This window comes from Leucoraja erinacea, chromosome 24 (assembly GCF_028641065.1).
Source record: "Leucoraja erinacea ecotype New England chromosome 24, Leri_hhj_1, whole genome shotgun sequence".
NCBI lineage: Eukaryota > Metazoa > Chordata > Chondrichthyes > Rajiformes > Rajidae > Leucoraja > Leucoraja erinaceus.
In genome coordinates, this window is record NC_073400.1 from 17,127,995 (window position 1) to 17,151,767 (window position 23,773).

General features: G+C 41.8%; 1 protein-coding gene across 5 annotated transcripts in view; it reads right to left on the reverse strand.

The window, feature by feature from the left end:
• The window catches only part of tbc1d22b (TBC1 domain family, member 22B), a 203,253-nt gene that overhangs the window by 49,571 nt on the left and 129,909 nt on the right, over positions 1 to 23,773 (reverse strand). For all 5 annotated transcript variants that reach the window (XM_055654616.1, XM_055654614.1, XM_055654619.1 and 2 more), the window contains one exon: positions 4,521 to 4,627. In XM_055654616.1, coding sequence (XP_055510591.1) covers positions 4,521 to 4,627 — 107 coding nt within the window. The remainder of the gene's footprint in view (positions 1 to 4,520; positions 4,628 to 23,773) is intronic.

The window sequence follows — 23,773 nt, forward strand, 5'->3', positions numbered from 1 at the left end:
TGGTACAGCAGCGGACCGGCGGGAAATTTAAAAACCCGACCGGCAGCCCTGCAGACTCCTGACCAGGAGAATCGCCGCCCGGGAACCGCCACAATGCCGCCTGAAAAACGGCAGGCAGCCTCTACATACAGGTAAGGGGAAAATCTTACCAATTTACAGGTTCTACAGGAGCCAACTTCCTCCAAAACTGGCACAGGTTGAAGACAGCAAGAATAAGAGTATCTGTCTCCCCAAGCCAGAGGAGGTCATGGAATTTACCTCCAGGAGAAAAGGGGCACTGGCTGAATGCCAAGGGAGCTGACTCCTACCCCAGTGCTATTGCACTAGCCATCTCCCTTGTCGAGGGATTGATGCAACAGCGGAGTTTGAGCTATGCCTCCTCCAATTTAGCGCACCCCTTTTGCTCCCTTTTTAGAGGCTAGCTAAGGAGGCCAGGGCTGGGCTGGCTTAAGCGCTGGGCAGGCGGACGAGAACAGCAGTATGCCAGGGGAGCAGGATCAGGAAGAGCTACTGGGTGTCGTGGGCCACTACATGGCTCCTCCACGCGACCATCTTCCCAACAAAAGCCCTGCAGGAGCAGGCCTTTCCAGAGGCAAATCCGCAGGCAGCTGGGTCTAGTAGGCTCGCAGACAAGCAGCGAATTCTACAGAAGGTCAAGATGTTACCACCTTTGCTCGCCTTTTCCACGGATTATATTCTCCCAGGATAAGGACTATCCCTTTGCACTACCAGGGTGCTGACGCCTAAGATGTTCCCATATTTGGGATACTCGACTGAACGATGGTGCATATAGACCTGCCCGCAACCCCGAATATATGGGGCTATGCAAACCGCTGCTGCGGGAAGAGAGGCAGCTAAACCTGTGCGCCTCATGAAGGCAGGCTATGGGACGAGCAGGACATCACATCCAACACCCAGCTGGCAGCACCCCTCGGCATCCACCAGCGATATCAAACAAGGACTGGTGAAAGCCTGGTGACCGCTTCACATCCCCCATAGTTCTTTTTAGACGGGGCCCAGAGCGGAGCCGTGGGAAGATGCGCTGCCCCACCGACAGCACCAGCATACCAGCAAACTACGCCTTCATGAAAAACAACAAGCATGGAGGTAGGTAGTCTGGTTCCTCCCAGTTTACACTAAAACAAGGGTGTTCTACTAACTGCATGGGGGGGGGCATTCACACTTGTGGATAAAGCATGGGATGCTGTCACAAATAACTAAAATATACTCAACAGTATTAGAGGATAAAAACGAATTCAAATTGGGAATGTAGCATCATCATTGATCTAATATCACTAAATAAATCTGTTGAGTATATCCACTTTAAGATGGAGACGGGGTTTTGTCACTGCCAGACATCTGATCTCCCAAGGATACCTATGGGGAGCATTGATATGGAAGATGCTAACTATCTTATACCCATACACTAGGATCATTATAGATACCTAAAAATATTTACCTGGATCATGGATATCCCAGTTAGGGCAACCATGGGAGCATATAGCATTTCATATGGTCTATACCTCAGCCCTAAACTATTATAAATGGCCATGAAAATCTTAAGAAAACAAGCATAATCATGGCATATATTGGATGATATCCTCATATTAGGGGAAACTAAGGAATTAGCTGTGGCAGCAGTTCTAGCTACGAAACAGCTCCCTAAAGCTGAGGTTCATCCCACGCCCAGATAAACCAGAATTGAAGCGTTACTACCAAGGATTATCTGGGCTTCAATAATAATTCCGTCCATATGACTGTTACTTTGCCTAGATACTTGGGTCACTATAATCAAATCATGAATGTACCCACTGAAGCTATATCACAATTAAGGTGGTGGGCAGACATATATTTGGCATAGTTTTTCAGCCCTATTATCATCACCAATCCCAACTTGGTTATTTAAAAACCAATGCCAGTACTTTAGGCTGGGGAGCAACTAAACTCCATATCCAGCACAGGTAACAGATGGACCAAGTCACAAACATCGTTACTACACATACCGGGCATCAACTACTTGGGATTGGTGATCGCCTATTGGGCTAAAAAGCATATCCATTTCAAATGCAGCACGTACATATGTGGTTACGGATTGATAATACTATGGTGGTGGCTTATATCAACCATATGGGGAGCATAATAATCATTATTGTGCAACAAATTGGTCAAACAAATCTGGCAATGGTGTGTCAAAAGACATTTTAACTATCAGCTGCCTATGTCCTAGGAAGCTAGAACACAGTGGGAGACACCATGTCACGGGGTAAAATTTATGATTACATTGGATAGATGTCAAACCCAAAATATCTGCTAAAGTTATTAAGCAGTTTGAAAGCCAGATATCAATTGGTTGCACAAGACGGAATCACCAGTAACCTATGTATGTGACTTAGGAACCAGATCAGAGGCAGCAGCGATAGATACCTACACGCTGGAAGGGGGAATTTGCTTTGCCTTCCTCCCTTCTGCCTCATCAGTCGGGCTCTTTACAATACAGATGGGATCTGTCTCCGAGAGATTGAACGTGCCCGACCGGCCTACACAGCCATGGTTCCCAGTTCATTACGACACGGTGGGGAGTCACCTATGGATTTCCCTAGTGGACCATGGTTGCTGACTCAACCCAGTATCAGGCACAAGCCACCCTTGCCAGGGGAACATCAAACTCCTGGGTGCAGGTTTTGAATAGACCTTACCAGGGACTGGGATTATCCAAAGGAACCATTACCACCATGTCGGCATCCCTGCGAACAGTCACTAAAAGTTAACATGGGTAAAATACTGCCACGACGCAGGGACAACATCCCGAACCATTCAACCACTGACGTATTGAAATTCCTGGAACATCTACACCAAGACTAAAAAGTAAGTTACAGTGCCGTAAATACAGCATGGAGCGCCTTATCTGCTTATCTAAAACAGCATGTCAACAGAGCATGGGATCCCATCCACTGAAGGTAAACTTATGAAGGGCAACTATGATATAAGCCCCAAACACCCAGGTATATACCCATGTATGGGATATTGGTGTGATATTGACATATCTCAGAGAATGGCACCAGCCAGATCCCTCAGCTTGCTTAATCTATGTTTTTAAAAAACGCTCATGCTTATGGCTCTCGTACACGCTCAAGATTCCGGTCACTCCATAAACTAGACTGGATAACATGGTGATTACCCCAGACGCATCACGTTCATATTTAGGTCTGGTAAAATCTAACTCGCAGGTATATGGGACTACGCGAGATTATGAGTTCGGCACGAACTAGTAGGGTCGAGATCGCCTGTGTTTTCCGTGCTGTAGTGTTATGGCATGGACCAGGAACGCCCTATTCACTGGTGGGATTCCGGGCCTACCCACCAGAGTCCAGGTTGAGTGTGGTGACCCATCTACTACTATATATAGACACAACCCACAATCTTAGAGGGAGATGAAAGCCTATGGGTCAACCACAGTAACCGAAGACGGGGTACGAGCCAAACCACTCCAAGGTGGCTCAAACAGGTACTGAAAGCTGCCGGAATAGATAATAATACATTTAATCCCATTCCACTAGGGCAGCATTGGTATCAGCGGCTGAACGAATGGTCGTTCCGGTTGACCACATTTTCAATGCAGAATGGTCAAGGAAACGGCGTTCAGAACATTTTTTATTATAAACCGTTGATAAACCTGATTTAATTGCAGGAGAATATTACAAACTGCAATATTAATTTAAGCTCAGAGGAGCTCTTTTATGTTGTTATTGTTAACAAATACCTTTCTGTTTCTTTTGAAAGCAGATCCACTGGTGATTACGATAACACTTCCTCCCTCATAAACTTCGGCAGGGAGTGAAATAAAAACTGTTACACGGTTTGAAATCACAGACCTTTGAAGTCTTCACGGAATCACTCACGTGACTCCGAAGTAAAATAGTAAGATTAAACGAGTACTTACCAGTATGAAGTTTGATCTGTATTTCATGAGGAGTTACGGTGAGGGATTAAGTGCCCGCCGCTCCCACCCTCATTATACAGATCAAACTAATAAACTGATGTCTCGTGATCTTTACTATCTTACTTCAAATATTGTGTCTATTCTGTGATTTCACACCGCTGCTTCGAAGTATGCCGCATGCGCACTGGAGCTGGGGTCTTCACTTAATCCCTCACCGTAACTCCTCATAAAATACAGATCAAACTTCGTACTGGTAAGTACTCGTTTAATCTTACTATTAAACACACACCTAAGCAATTTCAAAGACCTGTGAAGCCATGTGTCCAAAATATTATTGGGGGGGGGAGGGGGGGGGGGGGGGGGGGGGGGGGTACTATGTATAAACACTGCTGTAATTTCTACATGTAGAAACCAAAATGTATAAAAATTGCCGTTAATAAATTCTGACAATGTGCACTTTAGCCACATTTGATTTTTTCTATTACAAATCTCAAATTGTGGAGTACAGAGGCAAATAAATAAATGATGGGTCTTTGTTCCAAACATCATGGAGGGCACTGTATCAGATAATTAACCTTACCTGTATTCCATCCAATAGCTTGCTCATACACCAGAAACTATCGGCTTCAATGTTCCGCTGGACTGTTTCAGACAAGTTTGTAACATCAAAGTTTTCCACATCTTCTTCTGCAACGATAAAAATTAAAAGAACTTCACCATTGAACCCACATTTCAATAAATTAATAACCAGATTAGTACAACTAAAACCTTCAGAATTTTCTAACACTCTTTAAACTGTTCATTTGCAATACAGTAAGGAAACAAAAAACGTTACACAAGTTGTGCATCATTTAAAAGTTAATTAGCTGCTAGTATCATTATTATCATCAAGAGTAGACACTGGACTAGCTGGAATAACTCAGCAGACAGTTAGCATCTCTGGGTGACATTTCGGGTCGAGACTTTTCTTCAGACTGAGCGCAGGGCAGAGGAATACAGAGATAAGGAAGGATAAGGTGTGGAAAAGACATCAAAGGGGAATGGGTTCAAGGAAAATGTAGAATAGATCATTGTGAGCTCGGGGAAGGTGTCAACGAGGCATACGGGGCTAACATTTAATTAGGGGGACAGTCAGCCTGGTCAGAGAACGAGGATGGGAGAAAGAGGAAAAACAAGGATTACTTGAAGTTAGAGAAGTCAATATTTATACCACTGAGAGTTAAGCTGCCTAAGTGCAATGTGAGGTGCTGTTCCTCCAATTTGTGCCGGGCCTCACTCTGACAGTGGTGGATGCCCAGGACAGAATGGTCAGTATGGGAATGGGGAGGGGGTAAGTTAAAGTGTTTAGTAGCCGGGAGATCAAGTACGTTTGGGCGAACTGAGTGGAAGTGTTCGATTGAGAATAAATCCATCACAAAATGTACTAATGCTCTTACAAAACGGTCATCACCTCAAACGCAACTCTGCAATGAAAAAGTAAAAAAAATCTGCAGATGCTATAAACCTGAAATAAAAACAGGAAGTGCTACTAATACTACAAGAACATGAGAATCATCTGACAAAGGCTGTCAAATAAAATAGTACTTCTGTTTATTCCCTCCACACATGCTTTCTGACCTGGTGACTATTTCTGGCACTTTCCTTTTATTTCAGATTTTCAGTTTCTGCAGTATTTTCCTTTTGTAGGCAAAAATAACATTGCTACATCTGTACCTATATCAAAATAAATGTGGAGTTACAGACAGGAAAGAAGGCCGTCAAAGGATGCAACAGTATAGATCAGTTACAGATATGGGTGGAGAAATGAAAGATATGGCTTAATCTGGGTAAGTGTGAGGTGCAGTACTTAGGGAGGTCAATTTGCTTTATGGAAAAACTTGTTAGAGCAGAATTATCTGTGTGAGAATCAGGATGTCGTGTTGCATCTTTGCTAAACTTTGGTCAGGCCAAGTTTGGAGTTTTATGTGCAGTTTGGGTCACCCTAATACAAGAAGGAATGAGGAAGCCTCAGAGAGTGTGCAGAAGAGATTTAGCAAGATGTAGCCTCAAATAGTGGGTCATAAGGTCATAAGTGATATAAGCAGAATTAGGTTATTCGGCCCATCGTCTACGCTGCCATTCAATCATGGCTGGTCTATCTCTCCCCCCTAACCCCAATCTCCATGCCTTCTCCCCATAACCCTTAACACCCGTACTAATCAAGAAACTACCTATCTCTACCTTAAAAATATCCATTGACCTGGACTCTACAGCCTTCTGTGGCAAAGAATTCCACAGATTCACAACCTTCTGACTAAAGAAATTCCTCCTCATCTCCTTCCCAAAGGAACACCATTTAATTCTCTAGTCCTAGACTCTCCCATTAGTGGAAACATCGTCTCCACACTCACTCCATCCAAGCCTCTCACTATTCGGTACGTCTCAATGAGTTTATCCCCTCATTCTTCTAAACTCCATCGAGTACAGGCTCAGTGCGGTCATATGCTCATTATATGTTAACCCACTCAATCCTGGGTATCAGCCATAAAATTACACTGACTTGGATTGTTTAGTCTGAAGTGCCAGAGGTTGAATGGAGACCTGTGGGAAGTTTATGAAATTATGAGAGCAATTTTCCCAGTGAGGAAATGTCAAATGCAAGAAGGTGCAGCTTTAGGTGAGGGGGAGGAAGTTTAAGGGTAATAAGCAGGGCAAGATTTTTTTTTAAACAGAGAGACTGGTGGGTGCCTGCAATGTGCTTCCAGTGGTGGGGATGGAAGTGACGTTTAAGAGACTTTTAGATTGGCATGTGAATTTGGATGGTTCATGTACAGCAGAAGAGATTAGTTTAATCTAGTCTCACGTCTGGCACAGGCATTGTTGGCTGAAGGGCCTGTTCCTGTGCTGTACTGTTCCATGCCCCTATTCAAAGTAACTTTCTTCCCAATCAAATTGCAAACTAAATCAAGGCAAGCTGCATGCGAATACCTTATAGTTCAGTTCTGTTGTGAAAATAAATGCATAAGCATTGTAATTGAACAATGACATTTCTTTCCTTGGTTAGAAACATATTTGAAAAACATTGCAATTTGACTTGAATCAGCTGTTCTTGTGTAGCTTATTCTGGCATCTCATTTAAAAACAGCTAAGACAAAGCATACTTTCATTACACAGAGGGATGCACAAATCTAGCAGGCAAGGATTTTTTCAGTTATTATAAACACTTTCCCCTAAATATTTACTGAATGCCACTCATTACCTCGTACAATAAAGTGGTAATAAATCACCTAATAGCCTCTGTGGAAAAGTAGTCATTTAACTTAACCTAAAATATTCATTTTTTTCTTATTTTAATTGACACTTTATTATATTAATAAAATAAATCCTGCACTTTGTCTATCTTGAACTTGAACCCTTTTGGTTGGCTTTCCTCTGTTTATGTCATCACACCCTAACACCAAATTGAATTTCTGAAACATTTGCAAGAGTAATCAATTCCCTTTTGTGCCAGAGATAAGTATATGATGTTTGCACAAACAGAGGTATATACAAACAAGATGCATGGTGATGATTGATAACGGGATGCTGGAGTCCCCATTGTTTTGGCAAGCCTAGCATAACTCATTTTAATGAGACACTGCTATATAAAACAAATACGGGTTGAAAGCACGCTCACTAACTGAAGTGCATATGAAATATTCAGTCAATATTTCAACCAGCAATGAATGCAACAGTGAGATTGCAGATTTAGACTTTTTGAGATACAGTGCAGAAACTGGCCCTTCGGCCCACCGAGTCCAGCGATCTCCCCATACACCAGCACTATCCGACACACTAGGGACAATTTATAACTTTTACCAAAGCCAATTAACCTACAAACTCGTACGTCTTTGGAGTGTGGGAGGAAATGGGAGCACCTGGAGAAAACCCACACAGTCGCAGAGAGAACATACAAACTCCATACATGTAGCACCCGGTCTCTGGCATTGTAAGGCAGCAACACTACTGCTATGCCACTGTCAGTAATAATATCATATCTCCCAGAAGCACCAAACGGTCCAAAAAAGTAGCCCTATTACACCAGACTCGGGTTTGATCCTGATCTTGGGTGCTTTCTGTGGGGAATTTGCATGTTCTCTGCGTGAATGCCTGGGTTTCCTCCAGGTGCTCCGGTTATTCCCCACATCCCAAAGATGTCTGGGTTTGTAGATTAATTGGTCTATGTAAATCGCCCCAAATCTATAGGCTGCGAAAGTGGGTAACGTAGAACCGGTGTGAAGTGACCGATGGTCGGCATGGACTCAGTAGGCCAAAGGGCCTGTTTCAAAGTTGTACATTTAAACTAAAGAGGAATTCCTCTACGAGGCAGCTTCAGTTCCTAGTGCTGTCATTTATCCTTTCCCTCCCGACAACTCCACTGAGCTACCATTGAGGAAGAAACAGATTTACTACACAAAATACAAATTGCTGGAGGAACTCAGCAGGCCAGACATTTGTGGAGGAAACAAGATGTACAATGTTTCATTTCTGGTCCCTTCTTCCCAAAATGACATCTGTCCATTCCCTCCACAGATGTGGCATGACCTGCTGAGCTCCTCCAGCAATGTGTGTGTTTTGCTCAAGATTCCAACATCTGCAGTTCCTTGCAAGTCTTCAGGTTTATTGAACCTATCTGCATGCAAGATCCTGCCACACTATAACCACCCTACCCTATCCCCCACCCAGGATTCCAGTAACGGTTCCATTACAATATCCCCAGTCTAAATGCTGGACAACTATTCAGCCCTCAACCTGAACTGCGTGCATTTGAAGTAATGTCAAAGGTCATGGTGAAAAGGCAGGAGAATGGGGTTGGAAAGGAAAAGTAGATCATCTATGATTGAATGACAGAGTGGACTCGACAGACAGAATAGCCTAATTCTGCTCCATTGTCTTATGGTCATATAATTCAGCACCCTTTATCTCACTAGATCAAGGGTTCCCAACCTGGGGTAAATTTACCCCCAGGGGGCAAATTTCGCCTACCCAGAGGGTAAATTTGTTGATTCTGGATTTGTACATATTTTTTCTCATTGACTGACTGTGTTTGATTCTGGTATACTGGTATCTGTTCATCATTAGATGTTCATAAATAAGTGAACTAACATTGTTATGTGCTATTATAGTTGCCAGGGGTAAATGGGACGAAAAAGGTTGGGGACCTCTGCACTAGATCTTATCACACAATTAGAGTCATACAGCATGGAAACATCCCAACTTGCCCATGTTGACCACCATGCCCCATCTACACTAGTCCCACCTATTGCGTATGACCAATATCTCTCTAAATCTATCCTATCCATGTACCTGCCTAAATGTTTCTTAAACTTTGCGATAGTACCTACCTCAACAACATCGTCCGGCCACCCGTACCATACACTCACCAACTCTTGGTAAAAAAAGTTTAACCTCAGGTACCTTCTAAATCTTTTCCTTCCCACACGTTAAAATTGTTGGCACGCATTTGCAGGAAAAACTAGGCTCTTTTCCACACTCAATCTTCCTGTCAATCCCATAAGATTTCAGCCATTTCACTGCGATATTCACAAACACCTAACTGCTGGTGAACAAGCCGTACCACTTCCCCCAGACTTCCACACCAATGAAGATCAATGATCAAGTCTTTCTTCCCAAGGCCCTGCTCAAGAGTGATTTTACCTTGTTTTCCCCAATGAACAATTGTTGCCAAATAGTCCCGGTTGTGCAAGATTTATGAACTAGTATTTGGAATGTAAATAATGTTGGCATAATTAACTAACTTCCAAGAGATAGCAGTAGGCTTTCTTGAAATACTACAGTCCTTGTAAGTAAAAAGAAATTAAACTGTTGGAGCAATTCAGGCAGCATCTGTGAATGGAAAAGGACAGAGGTTTTGTGTCAGGACTCTTTTTGTTTAGAGATACAGGGTGAAAACAGACTCATCTGCCTGCCAAAACACGGCGCACAACGATCACATGTATACTAGTTCTATTCTATACGCTAGGGTCAATTTTACAGACGCCGATTAACCTACAAACCTCCATTCTTTGGAATAGACAATAGACAATAGGTGCCGGAGTAGGCCATTCGGCCCTTCGAGCCAGCACCGCCATTCAATGTGATCATGGCTGATTATCCACAATCAGTAGCCCATTCCTGCCTTCTCCCCATAACCCCTGACTGCTATCTTTAAGAGCCCTATCAAGCTCTCTCTTGAAACTATCCAGTAAACCGGCCTCCCCCGCCCTCTGAGGCAGAGAATTCCACAGACTCACAACTCTGTGTGAAAAAGTGTTTCTTCATATCCGTTCTAAATGCCTTACCCCATATTCTTAATCTGTGGCCCTTGGTTCTGGACTCCCCCAACACCGGGAACATGTTTCCTGCGTCTAGCGTGTCCAAACCCTTAATAATCTTATATGTTTCAATAAGATACCCTCTCATCCTTCTAAATTCCAGAGTGTACAAGCCCAGCTGCTCCATTCTCTCAGCATATGACAGTCCCGCCATCCCGGGAATATGGGGGAAAATTGGAGCCACCGGAGAAAAGCCGCCTGGTCACAGGGAGAAGGTACAAACTCCATACAGACGGTAGCCCCAAAGTCAGGATCGAACCCTGGTTCTGGTGCTGTAAGGCAGCAAACTTTACAGCTGCACCACAGCTCCGACTCTTCTTCAGACTGGTGGATAGAGGGGAGATAGCTGGTTGAAAGAGGTGAAGAAAAGGAGTCCTTCTAGAGCTGGCAAGTAATAGGTGGATACAGGTAAGGAGGGGGTCGATTGGCAGATGTCAGGTGGGAAAAGGAAGGTGATATTAACCGAAAATAGACGCGAGAAGTGGAAAAGATAAAGACCCGCACGTCTTTGGAAAGTGTGAAACTGGAGCATGCAGAGTAAACCCATGCGGCGCAGGAAGAATGTGCAAACTGAAAACAGACAGCGCATGAAGTCAGGATGTAACCGGGTCTTTGGCGCTGTGAGGCAGCGGTTCGACCAGCTGCGCTATTATGAAAATTCCAACAAAAAAATATTTTCCAGGTTCTCTTTCAACTTCAAGTTTATAAATATTATAGCACAATATATAACAAATTCATAGCAGCAATCCGTAATTGTATATTAGATTTAAGTGACAACAATGAAAACAGTGATCATTTATAAAGCCTTTTAAAGACCACTGATGCAAAAATGTTGTCAAAACGCTAAATATAGTTTAATTGCCTTTTCATAGCAACTTGTGAAAATCATGCAGTCTCGGGCTTAATCAACATTTTGGAAATAAAGCAACAAAACAAAAGTTTAATTGGCTGGATTTTGTAGCAGCAATTACAGCAAAACTCCTGTATATCATCATCACTGTGCAAATTACACCAACTGCGCTTTGTACAGCTAACCAATTACAGCCAATAATTCAGCCACTCTTGACGCAGAGCTGTTTGCAACCATCTAGTAAAATCATGATAAATTAATTTACTAATGGGAATTTAAGACATTTTAAACAAATCCCCTTGTTAAAGATGTTGACAATGTTTTGCTTTATCACAGACTTTAGAGATGCAGAGTGGGAACAGGCCCTTCAGCCCGCTCCGACCAACGATTGACAAGCACTATCCTACACACAAGGGACAATTTACAATTTTACCAAAGCCGATTAACCCAGAAACATGTATGTCTTTAAAGTGTGGGAGTTGGGAGGAAACTGGAGCACCCGGAGAAAACCCACGTGGTCACAGGGAGAATGTACAAACTATACGAACACGGGCCTCTGGCGCTGTCGGGCAGCAACTCTACTGCTGTGCCACTGAGGCTCTCTCAACACATTTTTTGGAACAGCGTACTACTCAATGTTTGCTTAACAAAACCTGATTCTAAAATATTGACTGTTCAATGTGTTTTAATGCCCCAAATGTTTCAAGGTATATTCATTTAAAAAATAATTTATATAAAAGATCACATGATATTTCAGCTTCTATCTTAATAGTTTCTCTACCATTATTTATTCTAGTGTATCTGGGTGTAGCAGAGAAGTTTTGCATTTATTGCCCTTGAGAAGTTGATCAACAACCACCTTCTTGAATTCATGGAATATAGTGTTGAAAAAGGCCTTTCAGCCCGCCAAGTCCATGCCGACCATTGATCACCTATTCACACTGGCTCTATATTATCCCACTTTCTCCCTGCACACTAAGGGCAATTTTACAGAGGCCAATTAACCCACAAGTCTTTGGGATATGGAACAAAAACGGAGCACCCAGAGGAAACCCACGCGCTCACAGAATATGCAAACTCCACGCAGACAGCATCTGAGGTCAGGATCGAACCTGCTGTGAGGGGTGGGGGCAGCTCTACCTGTTGTGCCGCCTTTCTGGTACTCCCACAATGCTGCTCAGTAGGGACATTCGAGGCCACAAACCCAGAGACAATGAAGACTGGTGATGTGCTTCAAAATTAAAACATGGAAGGTAACATACAGCTGGAGGTTTTCCTATGTCTATTCTCTTTATTCTTCTCTCTGGTGCGATTTGTGAGGTGCTAATGTGGCTTGAGCGCGTAGTTGCAATGCATTTTGTAGCTGGCACATACAGCAACCACTGTCCATCAATGGTACAGAAATGAATGAGGTGGTTGATAGGGAGCACATAAAGCAAGCCACATTGTCCTGGATAATGTCAATTTTCTAGAGATTTATGGAGATCTTGGCACAAATTGAGATTGTTACATCACACTCTCAGCTTGTGCCATAGAAAAATTGTAAGTTTATGTCATAGGAGCAGAATTAGGCCATTCGGCCCATCGAGTCTACTCAACAATTCAATCATGGATGATCTATCTTTCCATCTCAACCCCACTTTCCTGCCTTCTTCCCAGAACAATGGCCACCATTTTAATCAAGAATCTGTAAATCTCTGCCTTAAAAATACCCAATGAATTGGCCTCCACCACCATCTGTGGCAGTAAATTGATAACAATGTTGAAATCCATTAAGATGGCTAGACTAGAGTACAGCTCTTCAGTGCTACCGCTGGGGCACTGTCTAGTCCTGTATCCTGTGATATGTCCAGTGCAAATTGAATTGGCTGAAGACAGTGATGATGGGATCATCAAAATCAAGAGAGATCACCTGCTCAGCATATCTGGTTGAAAATGGCTGTAATTGGCTTCCAATTATCACCACGATCATTGATAATGGAATATTCCGACAGCATGATATCAAAATCTTCTTCCACTAGTTAGACTTGAGGTATAGCGTGGATACAGGCCCTTCGAGTCCGTGCCGAACAGCGATCACCTCTTACACTAGCTCTATCCTACACACTGGGGACAATTTTAGAATTTTACTAAAGCCAATTAACCTACAAACCCGCACGTATCTGGAGCATGGGTGGAATCCGGGGCAGTCGGAGAAAACTCACACGGTCAGGGGAAGAACGTAAATCTCCGGACAGATAACACCCGTAGTGAGGATCAAGCCCAGGTATCTGACGCTGTAAGGCAGCAACTCTACCACTGCACCACCTTGCTGCCCGACTTAATTATTTAGTTGCCCATCGGCTAACACGACCAGATGTGTTAATAAGAATCCTGATTAATAGTGATCAGGATCTAGTGCATTGATCTTTTGGTAAGAGATGTACAGATGGGGTGATAGGTCATGTCACAATGAATTATTTCATCATCTATAGGACAGCAACTTCTCACTATATCACTCCGCACCTCAGGTCTTGAATTCTTCCAATGACTGCAATGCCTGTACAGTCTCACTGCCTCCTAAGAGTTTGCCGAGAAGACCATCTGCCCATTGGAGGTACAGAATATTTGAACGAGTTTACACCTTTTCCAACACATTGATGTGCAGTCACTGAAAACTTTGGATGCCTCTCCTTAACTGGGGAATTCATCATCTTTCAGGTCAAATTCAGGAATAATAATTGGCAGCATCTGCTCCATTCACATTACACCTATTTTAAAAGCTCCTCTCTGGCTTTAAGGATTGCTGGCTGGCTTCAATTGTGCTATTCACTCACAATATTGCCACCCTAATGATGCGTGCAGCCATTCAAAAGTACATTTAGCACAGGGTTCATACTGCAATCACAGCAATTAGCAGGCAGCAGAGAGTAATTCTGCATTGAAAGTACCAGGCCATATATTAAATGCTTCACTGTGTTTCACTTTCAATGCTACTAAATTTATTATTTATTTTGGATCACTAACACAAGAACATTTCTCCAGATTTTAAATACCTCCATTATTTTAAATACCTCCAGATCATCCTTCCAGTTTTCCAAACAAGTGAATACAAGCCACTTTTATGTTGCTTGTTCTTCAAATATTATTCAAGCAATTCACCACATACATATTCCAAGCCATGTACCATTCCTGAGCGCAGATGCTTATAATTGCGCAAAATACCTACATCCCAAAGGCTAACATATAGCATAGAACTGTACAAACAATAGGAAGGATCTGCAGTTTATATTGAAGATAGACAGAAAATGCTGGAGTAACTCAACGGGTCAGGCAGCATCTTTGAAGAAAAGCAATAGGTGGCGTTTCGGGTTGTAAACCCTTCCTCAGCACAGGAAGGGGTTGGACAGGCTAGATGCAGGAAGATTGTTCCCGATGTTGGGGAAGTCCAGAACAAGGGGTCACAGTTTAAGGATAAGGGGAAAATATTTTAGGACCGAGATGAAAAAAACATTTTTCACACAGAGAGTGGTGAATCTCTGGAATTCTCTGCCACAGAAGGTAGTTGAGGCCAGTTCATTGGCTATATTTAGGAGGGAGTTAGATGTGGCCCTTGTGGCTAAAGGTATCAGGGGGTATGGAGAGAAGGCAGGTACAGGATACAGAGTTGGATGATCAAAGGGAACAGTCAACTCTGGTTGAATGCTGAAGGATAATTATCAAAAAAACATTATATAAAATGAGAGGCATATATAGGGTAGGAAGTCAGAATCCTTATCGCAGGGTGGAAATGTCCAACACTAGAGGGCATAGCTCAGATTCAGATTCAGATTCAGCTCAAACGTGTGAGGGAGAAAGTTTAATGGAGATGTGCGTGGCAGGTTATTCTTACACAGAGAATGGTGGGGCCTGGAATGCGCTGCCAGGGGTGTGATGGAGGCAAATATGATAGTGGCATTTATTAGGCTTTTAGCTAGGCACATGGAAGTGCAGGCAATAGAGGGATGTACACACAGATGAGATCCATTTAGCACGCCATCATGTATGTCATAATCATTGTGGGCTGAAGGGCCTGTTCCTGTGCTGTACTGTTATATGTAATAAGACAACCCATGGATATATGAGAAAGCCCAACACAACATTCATGATGAAAAGTAAAAGACGATGTCTCCACCATATAGAAACATAGAAAATAGGTGCAGGAGTAGGTCATTCGGCCCTTCGAGCCTGCACCGCCATTCAATATGATCATGGCTGATCATCCAACTCAGTACCATATATACCACGTCCGACATTTTGCTTCTCACATTTAGAAGTGGGCAGTTACAGCAGCCCTCAAAGAGTTCAACACCATCTGGGATAAATAATCTTTTCACCACCTGTCACACTTTACATGAGCACAGTGGCGCTTCAGAAGAGTTGCTGCCTTACAGCGCCAGAGACCCGGGTTCCATCCTGACTGTGGGTGCTGTCTGTCAGGAGTTTGTATGTTCTCCCTGTGAATGCATGGGATTTCTCCGGGTGCTCCGGTTTCCTACCACACTCCAAAGACTGATAGATCTGCAGGTTAATTGTCCCAAGGGTATAGGATAATGTTAGTTTTTGAAGTGATCACTGTGTCTGTTTCGGTGCTGTATCTCTAAGATAAAGTAACGTAAAGCAAATGCAAAGCAGCCACTTGCCCAAGTTCCTTCAAGAGAACCTCACAAACGTGTTACTTACAAGAATAACAGTGCAGGGATTACTGTACAGGAGTTCTACCAACAGTAATACCTCACACACTCTAGATCTCAAACACTCCTATTTTTTTAAAACATAGTAACAGTCTGAAGATGGGTCCTGACCCAAAACATCGTCCGTCCATTCCTTCCAGAGGCTGCCTGACGTGCTGAGTTCGTCCAGCGCTTAGTGTTCTGCTCTAGATTTCAGCATTTGCAGTCCCTCATACCTCCATCAACAATTCTTAATTGCTGCATGGTATACAGAAAAGTCTTAACCCAGCAGCACCGAAGAGTATCATCATTAGATGCAATGGCTGAAGCCAACAGCCTGTAAGTGGGGCACTTGTCAGCAATGTGCGCAAATCATGTATGAAAAAATGGTTACCAAAAAATGAAAAGTAATTTGGACATTTCCCAAAGGTTTTTTTTGCCTGCAATTGCAAACAAACACAATAAACTAAGACAAATTGGTACTTAGAGTAATAGAAAAGCAGCAGAGGTCTGCATTATTAATACTGAGTACCCAGCATAAGTGGTCTTAGCTATTCATCACATTTTTTGGTTAATATTCCTTTCTATTTTTTAATTATAAAGGAGCACTTCCCATATAAAAGACATCTATTTATGTGAAGAAAAAGGGATATAAATAATAGGAAATATTTGCACTCACACTGCTGCTATTATTTGAAAAGATTAATGTACTCCTGTACTTACACTTTCATGTCCTTGTAACCAAAACACTTCAAAGCCGATGAATTACCTTTGAAGTGCATATAAAGTTCTATAAAGAACTGCAGCCAATTTGCACAAAGCAAGTTCCTCAAAGTGTAATGAGATAAGGAGAATAAATAACTCTTTATTTTCCTTGTTCTCCCTCAGAATGTTTACAATTTGCAAACAATAATGTTTTTATCCACCTCATTTGAAATCCTCGGTCTTTCATTAATTGGACTTCATTGGACTTTATCTTGCACTAAATGTTACTCCGTTTATCCTGTACCTATACACTTTGGATGGCTTTATTGTAATCACGTATTGTCTTTCCGCTGACTGGTTAGCATGCCACAAAAGCTTTTCACTGTGCCTCGGTACACGTGACAATAAACTAAACTAATATAAATTTTTTATGTCAATAAATGAAGAGAGAGCAGGAACCCGTTTATGCAGGGAACACAATGCGATTATTATCAGATCATACGAGTTAATTATGTTGGCCAAGAAATAAATATTGAACGATAGACTGGGGAAAGTTCCCCAGTCCAAATTCAAGTAGTGGCATGGACTTCCTTATATTCATAGAGGTGATTGTAGTTAGCATCAGAACCAGAGAACACTGAGCTTGAACAATATATAGAACATAGAATAGTATACCACAGGAACAGGTCCTTTGGACCACAATGCCCTTGCCGAACATGATGCCAAGCCAAACTAATCTCCTTTGCCTGCACATGATCCATATCCCTCCTTCCCCTTTATATTCTTGTGCCTCTCTAAAAGCATCTTTAATACCAGTATTATAACTAAGATGATTTTAAGAAATGTAATTTGCCCACAGATTAGGGATATCTTTGCGGAAGGACACAGCTATGTAGAAAAGGGGTAAATATGGACGGCACATAGAACTTGGAGCCAGATAATGCAACAGCAGTGTGACTAAATTTTCGGGGTAATTGTTCATCAGCTTGGACTTGGTGGGCTGAAGGGCCTGTTTCCACACTGTATCTCTAAATTAAAACTCTCACAGAAGGAAAGGAATATAAATGCTGCAAGTCTTTGAAAACGTGTTAAAACCAAGCTGATGAAGGTATGTTAAAGATCTAAATGTTCTTGAGGTATCCAGCTACAAAGCAATGGGTCAGTGACTTTCTGATTTATATTCATTGAAAGGAACTCACTAGATTGTATGCATCTTTACTCGACTTGTGATGACAAATTACTAAGAGTGTGCATGTGCAATATAATATTATTCACATGACATAATACGTTGCGGTTCTACACAGAGAACCAAACTGCTTTGTTGCATTACTAAAAAGGCAGTAAATGTCACATTACCAGTCTTTAAAACAGGTAATATTTCATTAAATCCAAAACAAGATAATTATATAAAATGAGATCAGAATGGAAAAGGAGACATTAAACATCTAATTGATTATCAAAGAGAGACACAAAAAGCTGGAGTAACTCAGTGGGTCATACAGCATCTCTGAAGTAAAGGGATAGTCAAGTCAAGTCAAGTCACATTTATTTACCTTTTATTTTAGGTGTCCCTATACCGCCTGTCCCCATACCTCCTTCCTCGAGACAGTTATGGACCCCGCCAGTCCTTTCAGGTTAGGTAGAGGTGCACTTGCACCTCCTCCAACTTCATCTACTGTATCCGTTGTTCAAGATGTGGGCTCTTATACATTGGCGAGACGAAACGTAGACTGGGCGATCGTTTCGCTGAATACCTTCGCTCAGTCTGCCTGGACCAATCAGATCTCCCGGTTGCCAAACACTTTAATTCTCTTTCCCATTCCCACACTGACCTTTCTGTCCCAGGCCTTCTTCATTTCAGAGTAAGGCTAAACGCAAACTGGTGTGTGCGCGTGTATGTGCATTTGTATGTGTGTGTGTGTGCATATGTATACATGCATACATCTATATAAATGTATATATATACACAAGTACACACATTTTATCATACACCCATTGCTTCCTTGGAGAATAGGCTTGATAATTAATGAGATGTTATTTGCTTTCTTTTCCATTCTTATCTCAATGGTTAGAAATGTATTCTTGGTTTGCATTTAATGAAATATTTCTTGTTTTAAAGACCAGTAATTTTACATTTACACACAGACACTATATATGCGTGTATATAAAACACCCACGCACAGAAAGTGCAACACATAGATCTTTCATTTGTAACAACTTGATCAGACAGAATTACATTTGGCAAAAACAAACCACATTGTCCAGAAAGTCCAGTGAAAGTATTTTTTATTAAATAAATTGCGCAGACAAAATGGGAACCATTCATGCATAGATTATATCTACTGAATATAATTCACTGGGTAAGAAACTTGTGCCTCAGTCTTTCAAAAATGATGTAAAACATTTAGAGAGGAAAGCAGGGTAAAAAAAAAAATCGAACTTGAGTGAAATCCACATTGAAGGCAGGATTGAAGAACTTTATCTACTAACAAAGAAAGAGAAAGTACAGGTGTAACACAGCAGGTCAGGCAGCATCTCTGGGGGACATACAGAATAAGTGACATTTAAGGTTGGGACTGAAAGTAAGCATGCATGTACAGCAGGCAGTGAAAAAAGCAAATGGCATGTACGCCTTCATAGCGAGAGGATTTGAGTATAGAAGCAAGGAGGTCCTACTGCAGTTGTACAGGGCCCTGGAGAGACCATACCTGGAGTATTGTATGCAGTTTTGGTCTCCTAATTTGAGAAAGGACATTCTTGCTATTGAGGGAATGCAGCGTAGGTTCATCAGGTTAATTCCTGGGATGGCGGGACTGACATATGATGAAATAATGGATCAACTGGGCTTTTATTCACTTGAATTTAGGATGAGAGGGCATATTATAGAAACATATAAAATTGTTAAGGGATTATACAGGCTAGATGCAGGAAAAAAGTTCCCAATGTTGCGGGAGTCCAGAACCAGGGGGTCACAGTGTAAGAATAAGGGGTAGGCCATTTAGAACTGAGATGAGGAAAAACCTTTTTTACCCAGAGAGTTGTGAATCGGTGAAATTCTCTGCCACAAAGGCAGTGGAGGCCAATGTACTGGATGTTTTCAAGAGAGAATTAGAAATAGCTCTTGTGGCTAATGGAATTAAGGGATATGGGGAGAAAGCAGGAACAGAGTACTGATTTTGGATGATCAGCCATGGTCATACTGAATGGCGGTGCTGGCTCGAAGGGCCGAATGGCCTACTCCTGCACCTATTTTTCTGTTTTATTTTCTATCAAAGATGTATATAGAGACACGGAACTGTCACAGAAAAAGACACAAAGTGCTGGAGTAACTCAGCAGATCAAGCAGCATCTCTGGAGAACATGGATTGATGACATTTCGGATGGGGCCTTTCTCTGGAATAGCAAAGGTGTGTGCCTATTTAACGGCACTCATTCATCGACCAATATGTCCTTTTAGCAAGTGGTGCAAGATAAACCTTTTGTGACTAATGCTGTAAATGTGCATTAATAAACAAGGAAATTATGAAAATGCAAAAATGTTCTTAGGAAAATTCATCTTGTAATAATAAAATTAAAATTAAGGAAAAATGAGCACTTCTATCGACAAAATACAATTTGACCTAAATTTATTAAAAAATATCATATTTGTCTAACGGATTTGTCTAACAATACAATACAATACAATACAATAAATCAGTCAGGAGCCAAGGGGAGAGGATTTTGATGACGCATCAGGTCCCATTACCATGGTATTTTATCTTTGCATCAAATCTCTTTATTGAAGTGAGACTTAATCCAGATTTGATTAATTATCTCAAATAATGCAACTCCCTGGTTAACACATTAGAAATCAATGGCAAGAGGTGCCTGCATGTTTCTTCGCAGACAGTAATCAAAGAATGAAGAGACAATTTGCCCTAAATATATTGACAGATTTGTACAAATGGCAGCAATGGATCGATGTTGCCCGCACACTCCCTTGAAGTACCTAGTTCAATAAACTTAGCCTGGTCATTAGCTGGAACCGGAAGTCTGGCCTACGCATTGTCAGGAAGACGACGGCTGGAGGCCTGCAGCAACCTGGGGCTTGAATGGAACAGGCACCGTTTATAACACCTAGAGCATGGACTGGACTCCTAAAATGGTGTCAAAATATGGCCTCTCTTGCACGTGGGATAAGCAGACTATTTCTGTACAATTTGTTCATCAGGGATGTGCTTAGGTATGGCAATACTCCATTGGACTGTAAGAAAATAATTTTACTGTGTGTTTGCACTGACAATAAAAGCATCGCTGAACCACTGAATAGCGGGCTCCTGAAACACGCAGCCAAGGGTGGGGATGGAAGCAAATACAATAGTGGTGTTTAAAAGGCTTTTAGGTAGGCACATGGATATACAGGGAATGGAGAGATATGGTTCACATGCAGGCAGAGAGGATCAACCTGGCATGTGTAAGAAGGAACTGCAGATGCTGGTATAAACTGAAGATAGACACAAAAAGCTGGAGTAACTCAGCGGGACAGACAGCATCTGAGAAGGAATGGGTGATGTTTCGGGTCGAGACCCTTCTTCCATTATGGTTGCCACAGAAATATCTGCTGAAGGGTCTGTTCGTATGCTGTGCCATTCTATTTTCTGTATATGTTTTTATATTTGTCACTCTGACACGGCTGTTAGAGGTTATGGGGAGAAGGCAAGAGAATGGGGTAAGGAGGGAGAGGTAGATCAGCCATGATTGAATGGTGGAGTAGACTTGAAGGGCCGAATGACCTAATTCTACTCCTATCACTTATAATCTTATGACCTAATACATACATGCCTAACACAGACAGCTCACTATATTCTCTTGTCTTCAACGGCTAGATATATCACTGTCATGAAAGGCATGATTGTAACCACATAATAGTTGGGCTGCATTTTTCCACTTAGAAATATGACTTCTGCAATTTAAGGAGTCAAGTGTATGACACACAAAAAATAACATGACAAGTACAGTGCATTCAGAAGGTATTCAGACCCCTTAACTTTTTCAACATGTTGTTACATTACAGCCTTATTGCTGTAATGCTTTCAGAAGGTATCCAGACCCTTTCACAAAATGTAACAAAATGTGGAAAAAGTGAAAGGGTCTGAATACTTTCTGAATGCATGCATCATTTTTGCCTTTCCAAGTTCACCTGTCTATGGAACATAGCTCACTCTCTCTCTCAATCATATTTATGATAACACTTATCTTGGTCCTTTGCAAATTGAAACTGTAAATATTTTCATTTACTCTCTTAACCTCCTGCTCCCTTTCCATTTTTCTCTAATCAAAAAAACTTTCTTAACTTTTCTATGTTTGCAACTACCCTCAGGTCCATGTCAAAGTCACTGAGTATGTTAGAACACAAAACGTTGGAGTAACTCAATGGGTCAGCTAGCATCTCTAGAGGATGTGGATAGGCGATGGTTCAGGTTTCTGAGTATGTTGTTATCTTCATATATGTATACAGATTGGCTGCAATGTGTCATCTGAATCATTCCACTCAAGTTTCCAAGTCTGCTACTGCATTAAAAGCATGTTAATCAATATAATCAATTAAAACATCTTTGCCTACGACTGAGGGCATTAATCGGCACCATCCTGACTGGAAAATATAATGCTGAGTCTTCATCGCTACTTGGCCTGAACCTTGCAACTCCCTGCCAACAGCACTGCAGAAGTACCTTTATCAGGACGGCAGCAGTTCAATGAGGCAACACTACCATCTTATCATGGGCAATAAATGCTAATCTTGCCAGTAATGCCCAGACTCCAAAAACGAACGTTAAAAAATATTACTGGAATTTCATAGATTACACAAAATTAACCAATTTTGGAAGAACAATGGACAATGGAGAACCCGGGGGGGGGGGGGGGGGTGAGAACAATGGAGGACTTGGTGTGGGGGCACTTTGTAATTTAGTAAGCACCCTTTATGGGTGTCTATTTGCATACCTTGAGTATATAAGCAAAGAATTTTACTGTGACCAGTCACATGAGACAATAAAGTATTCATTCAATTATCTGGAGACACAAAGAACTGCTGATACTGGTTTACAAAAAAAGACAAAGTGCAGGAATAACAGTTTTTCAGACAGCATCTCTGGAGAACATGGATAGGCGACATTTTGGGTTAGGACCATTCCTCGGACTCTTATGTATCCATTAACTCCTACTATCCATCCACACTTGGGATAACATAGTACTGGGCACCAATTATAATAGCCAACATTGAAACTGCACTTCTTTAGGATGTAGGAGAAAACCAGATCACACAGGGGTTGGGGGGTTAGGATCTAACTCAGGTCAGATGAGATCAACACTGACCCCAACAGGCACCAATTATCTACCTTGATTGCTGGTGGACAATTGGAGGGATGGAAGCATGGAAATAGCTTAGCACAAACCAATTGCACTTACATCTCCCCTTGTTGGATGATAGCTGATTATCATCAAAGCCGATTCTCTTTCCACAAATGTAATCTCGGCACAAATGACATCCTACAGCACTCATTTCAGTAGGCATCTACAGACGGGCAAAAACTAGATTTGTACTAAACTGCTTCAACAGTTAATTCCAAACTCGATGGCGAGTGTTACCAAGCTCATTATTCAGGCTATTCTGCAGAATCTTATTATAGAATGCCTCAGAAAAGAAAGCACTCAAGCCTGTGGAGGAGTAATCCCTTACAAAGATTTGAATCCATGTTCTTAGGCAATGATAATTTTATGTGGCATACATTTTGTTCCTCGAGAACATTGAAAAGTTGACACTCGTAAACCTTTCATATAGAGAAAGGGGAAATTGTGTGATTTCATACATTTCAAATGCAGCATTAAGGAGATTGCAACACAGTTTCAGATTTTCGGTGTCTGGACAAACATTGACTGATTTTAGTGAACAGTGTAAGGTGTACTCTGCAAAAGATATAATCCTGCAAATACTCGCTATTCCACAACAGGCAATCAATTCAACACCTTACATACAGAGGCTTATACGATAATGGAAAAAAGCAACACATTCAACCATATAATTTCACTGAATCAATTCCTTAGCAGAGTAGACACTGAAATCCATAAATCACCGACTTCACCAATTGGAGATTGATGCAAATACTCTTTCACGTTCCTTTCAATGAGTAATTAGAAGGCTAATTCAGCATTCTATTTTAAATCTCAAGGACTTTATAGCTTTTTCGTGACTTTG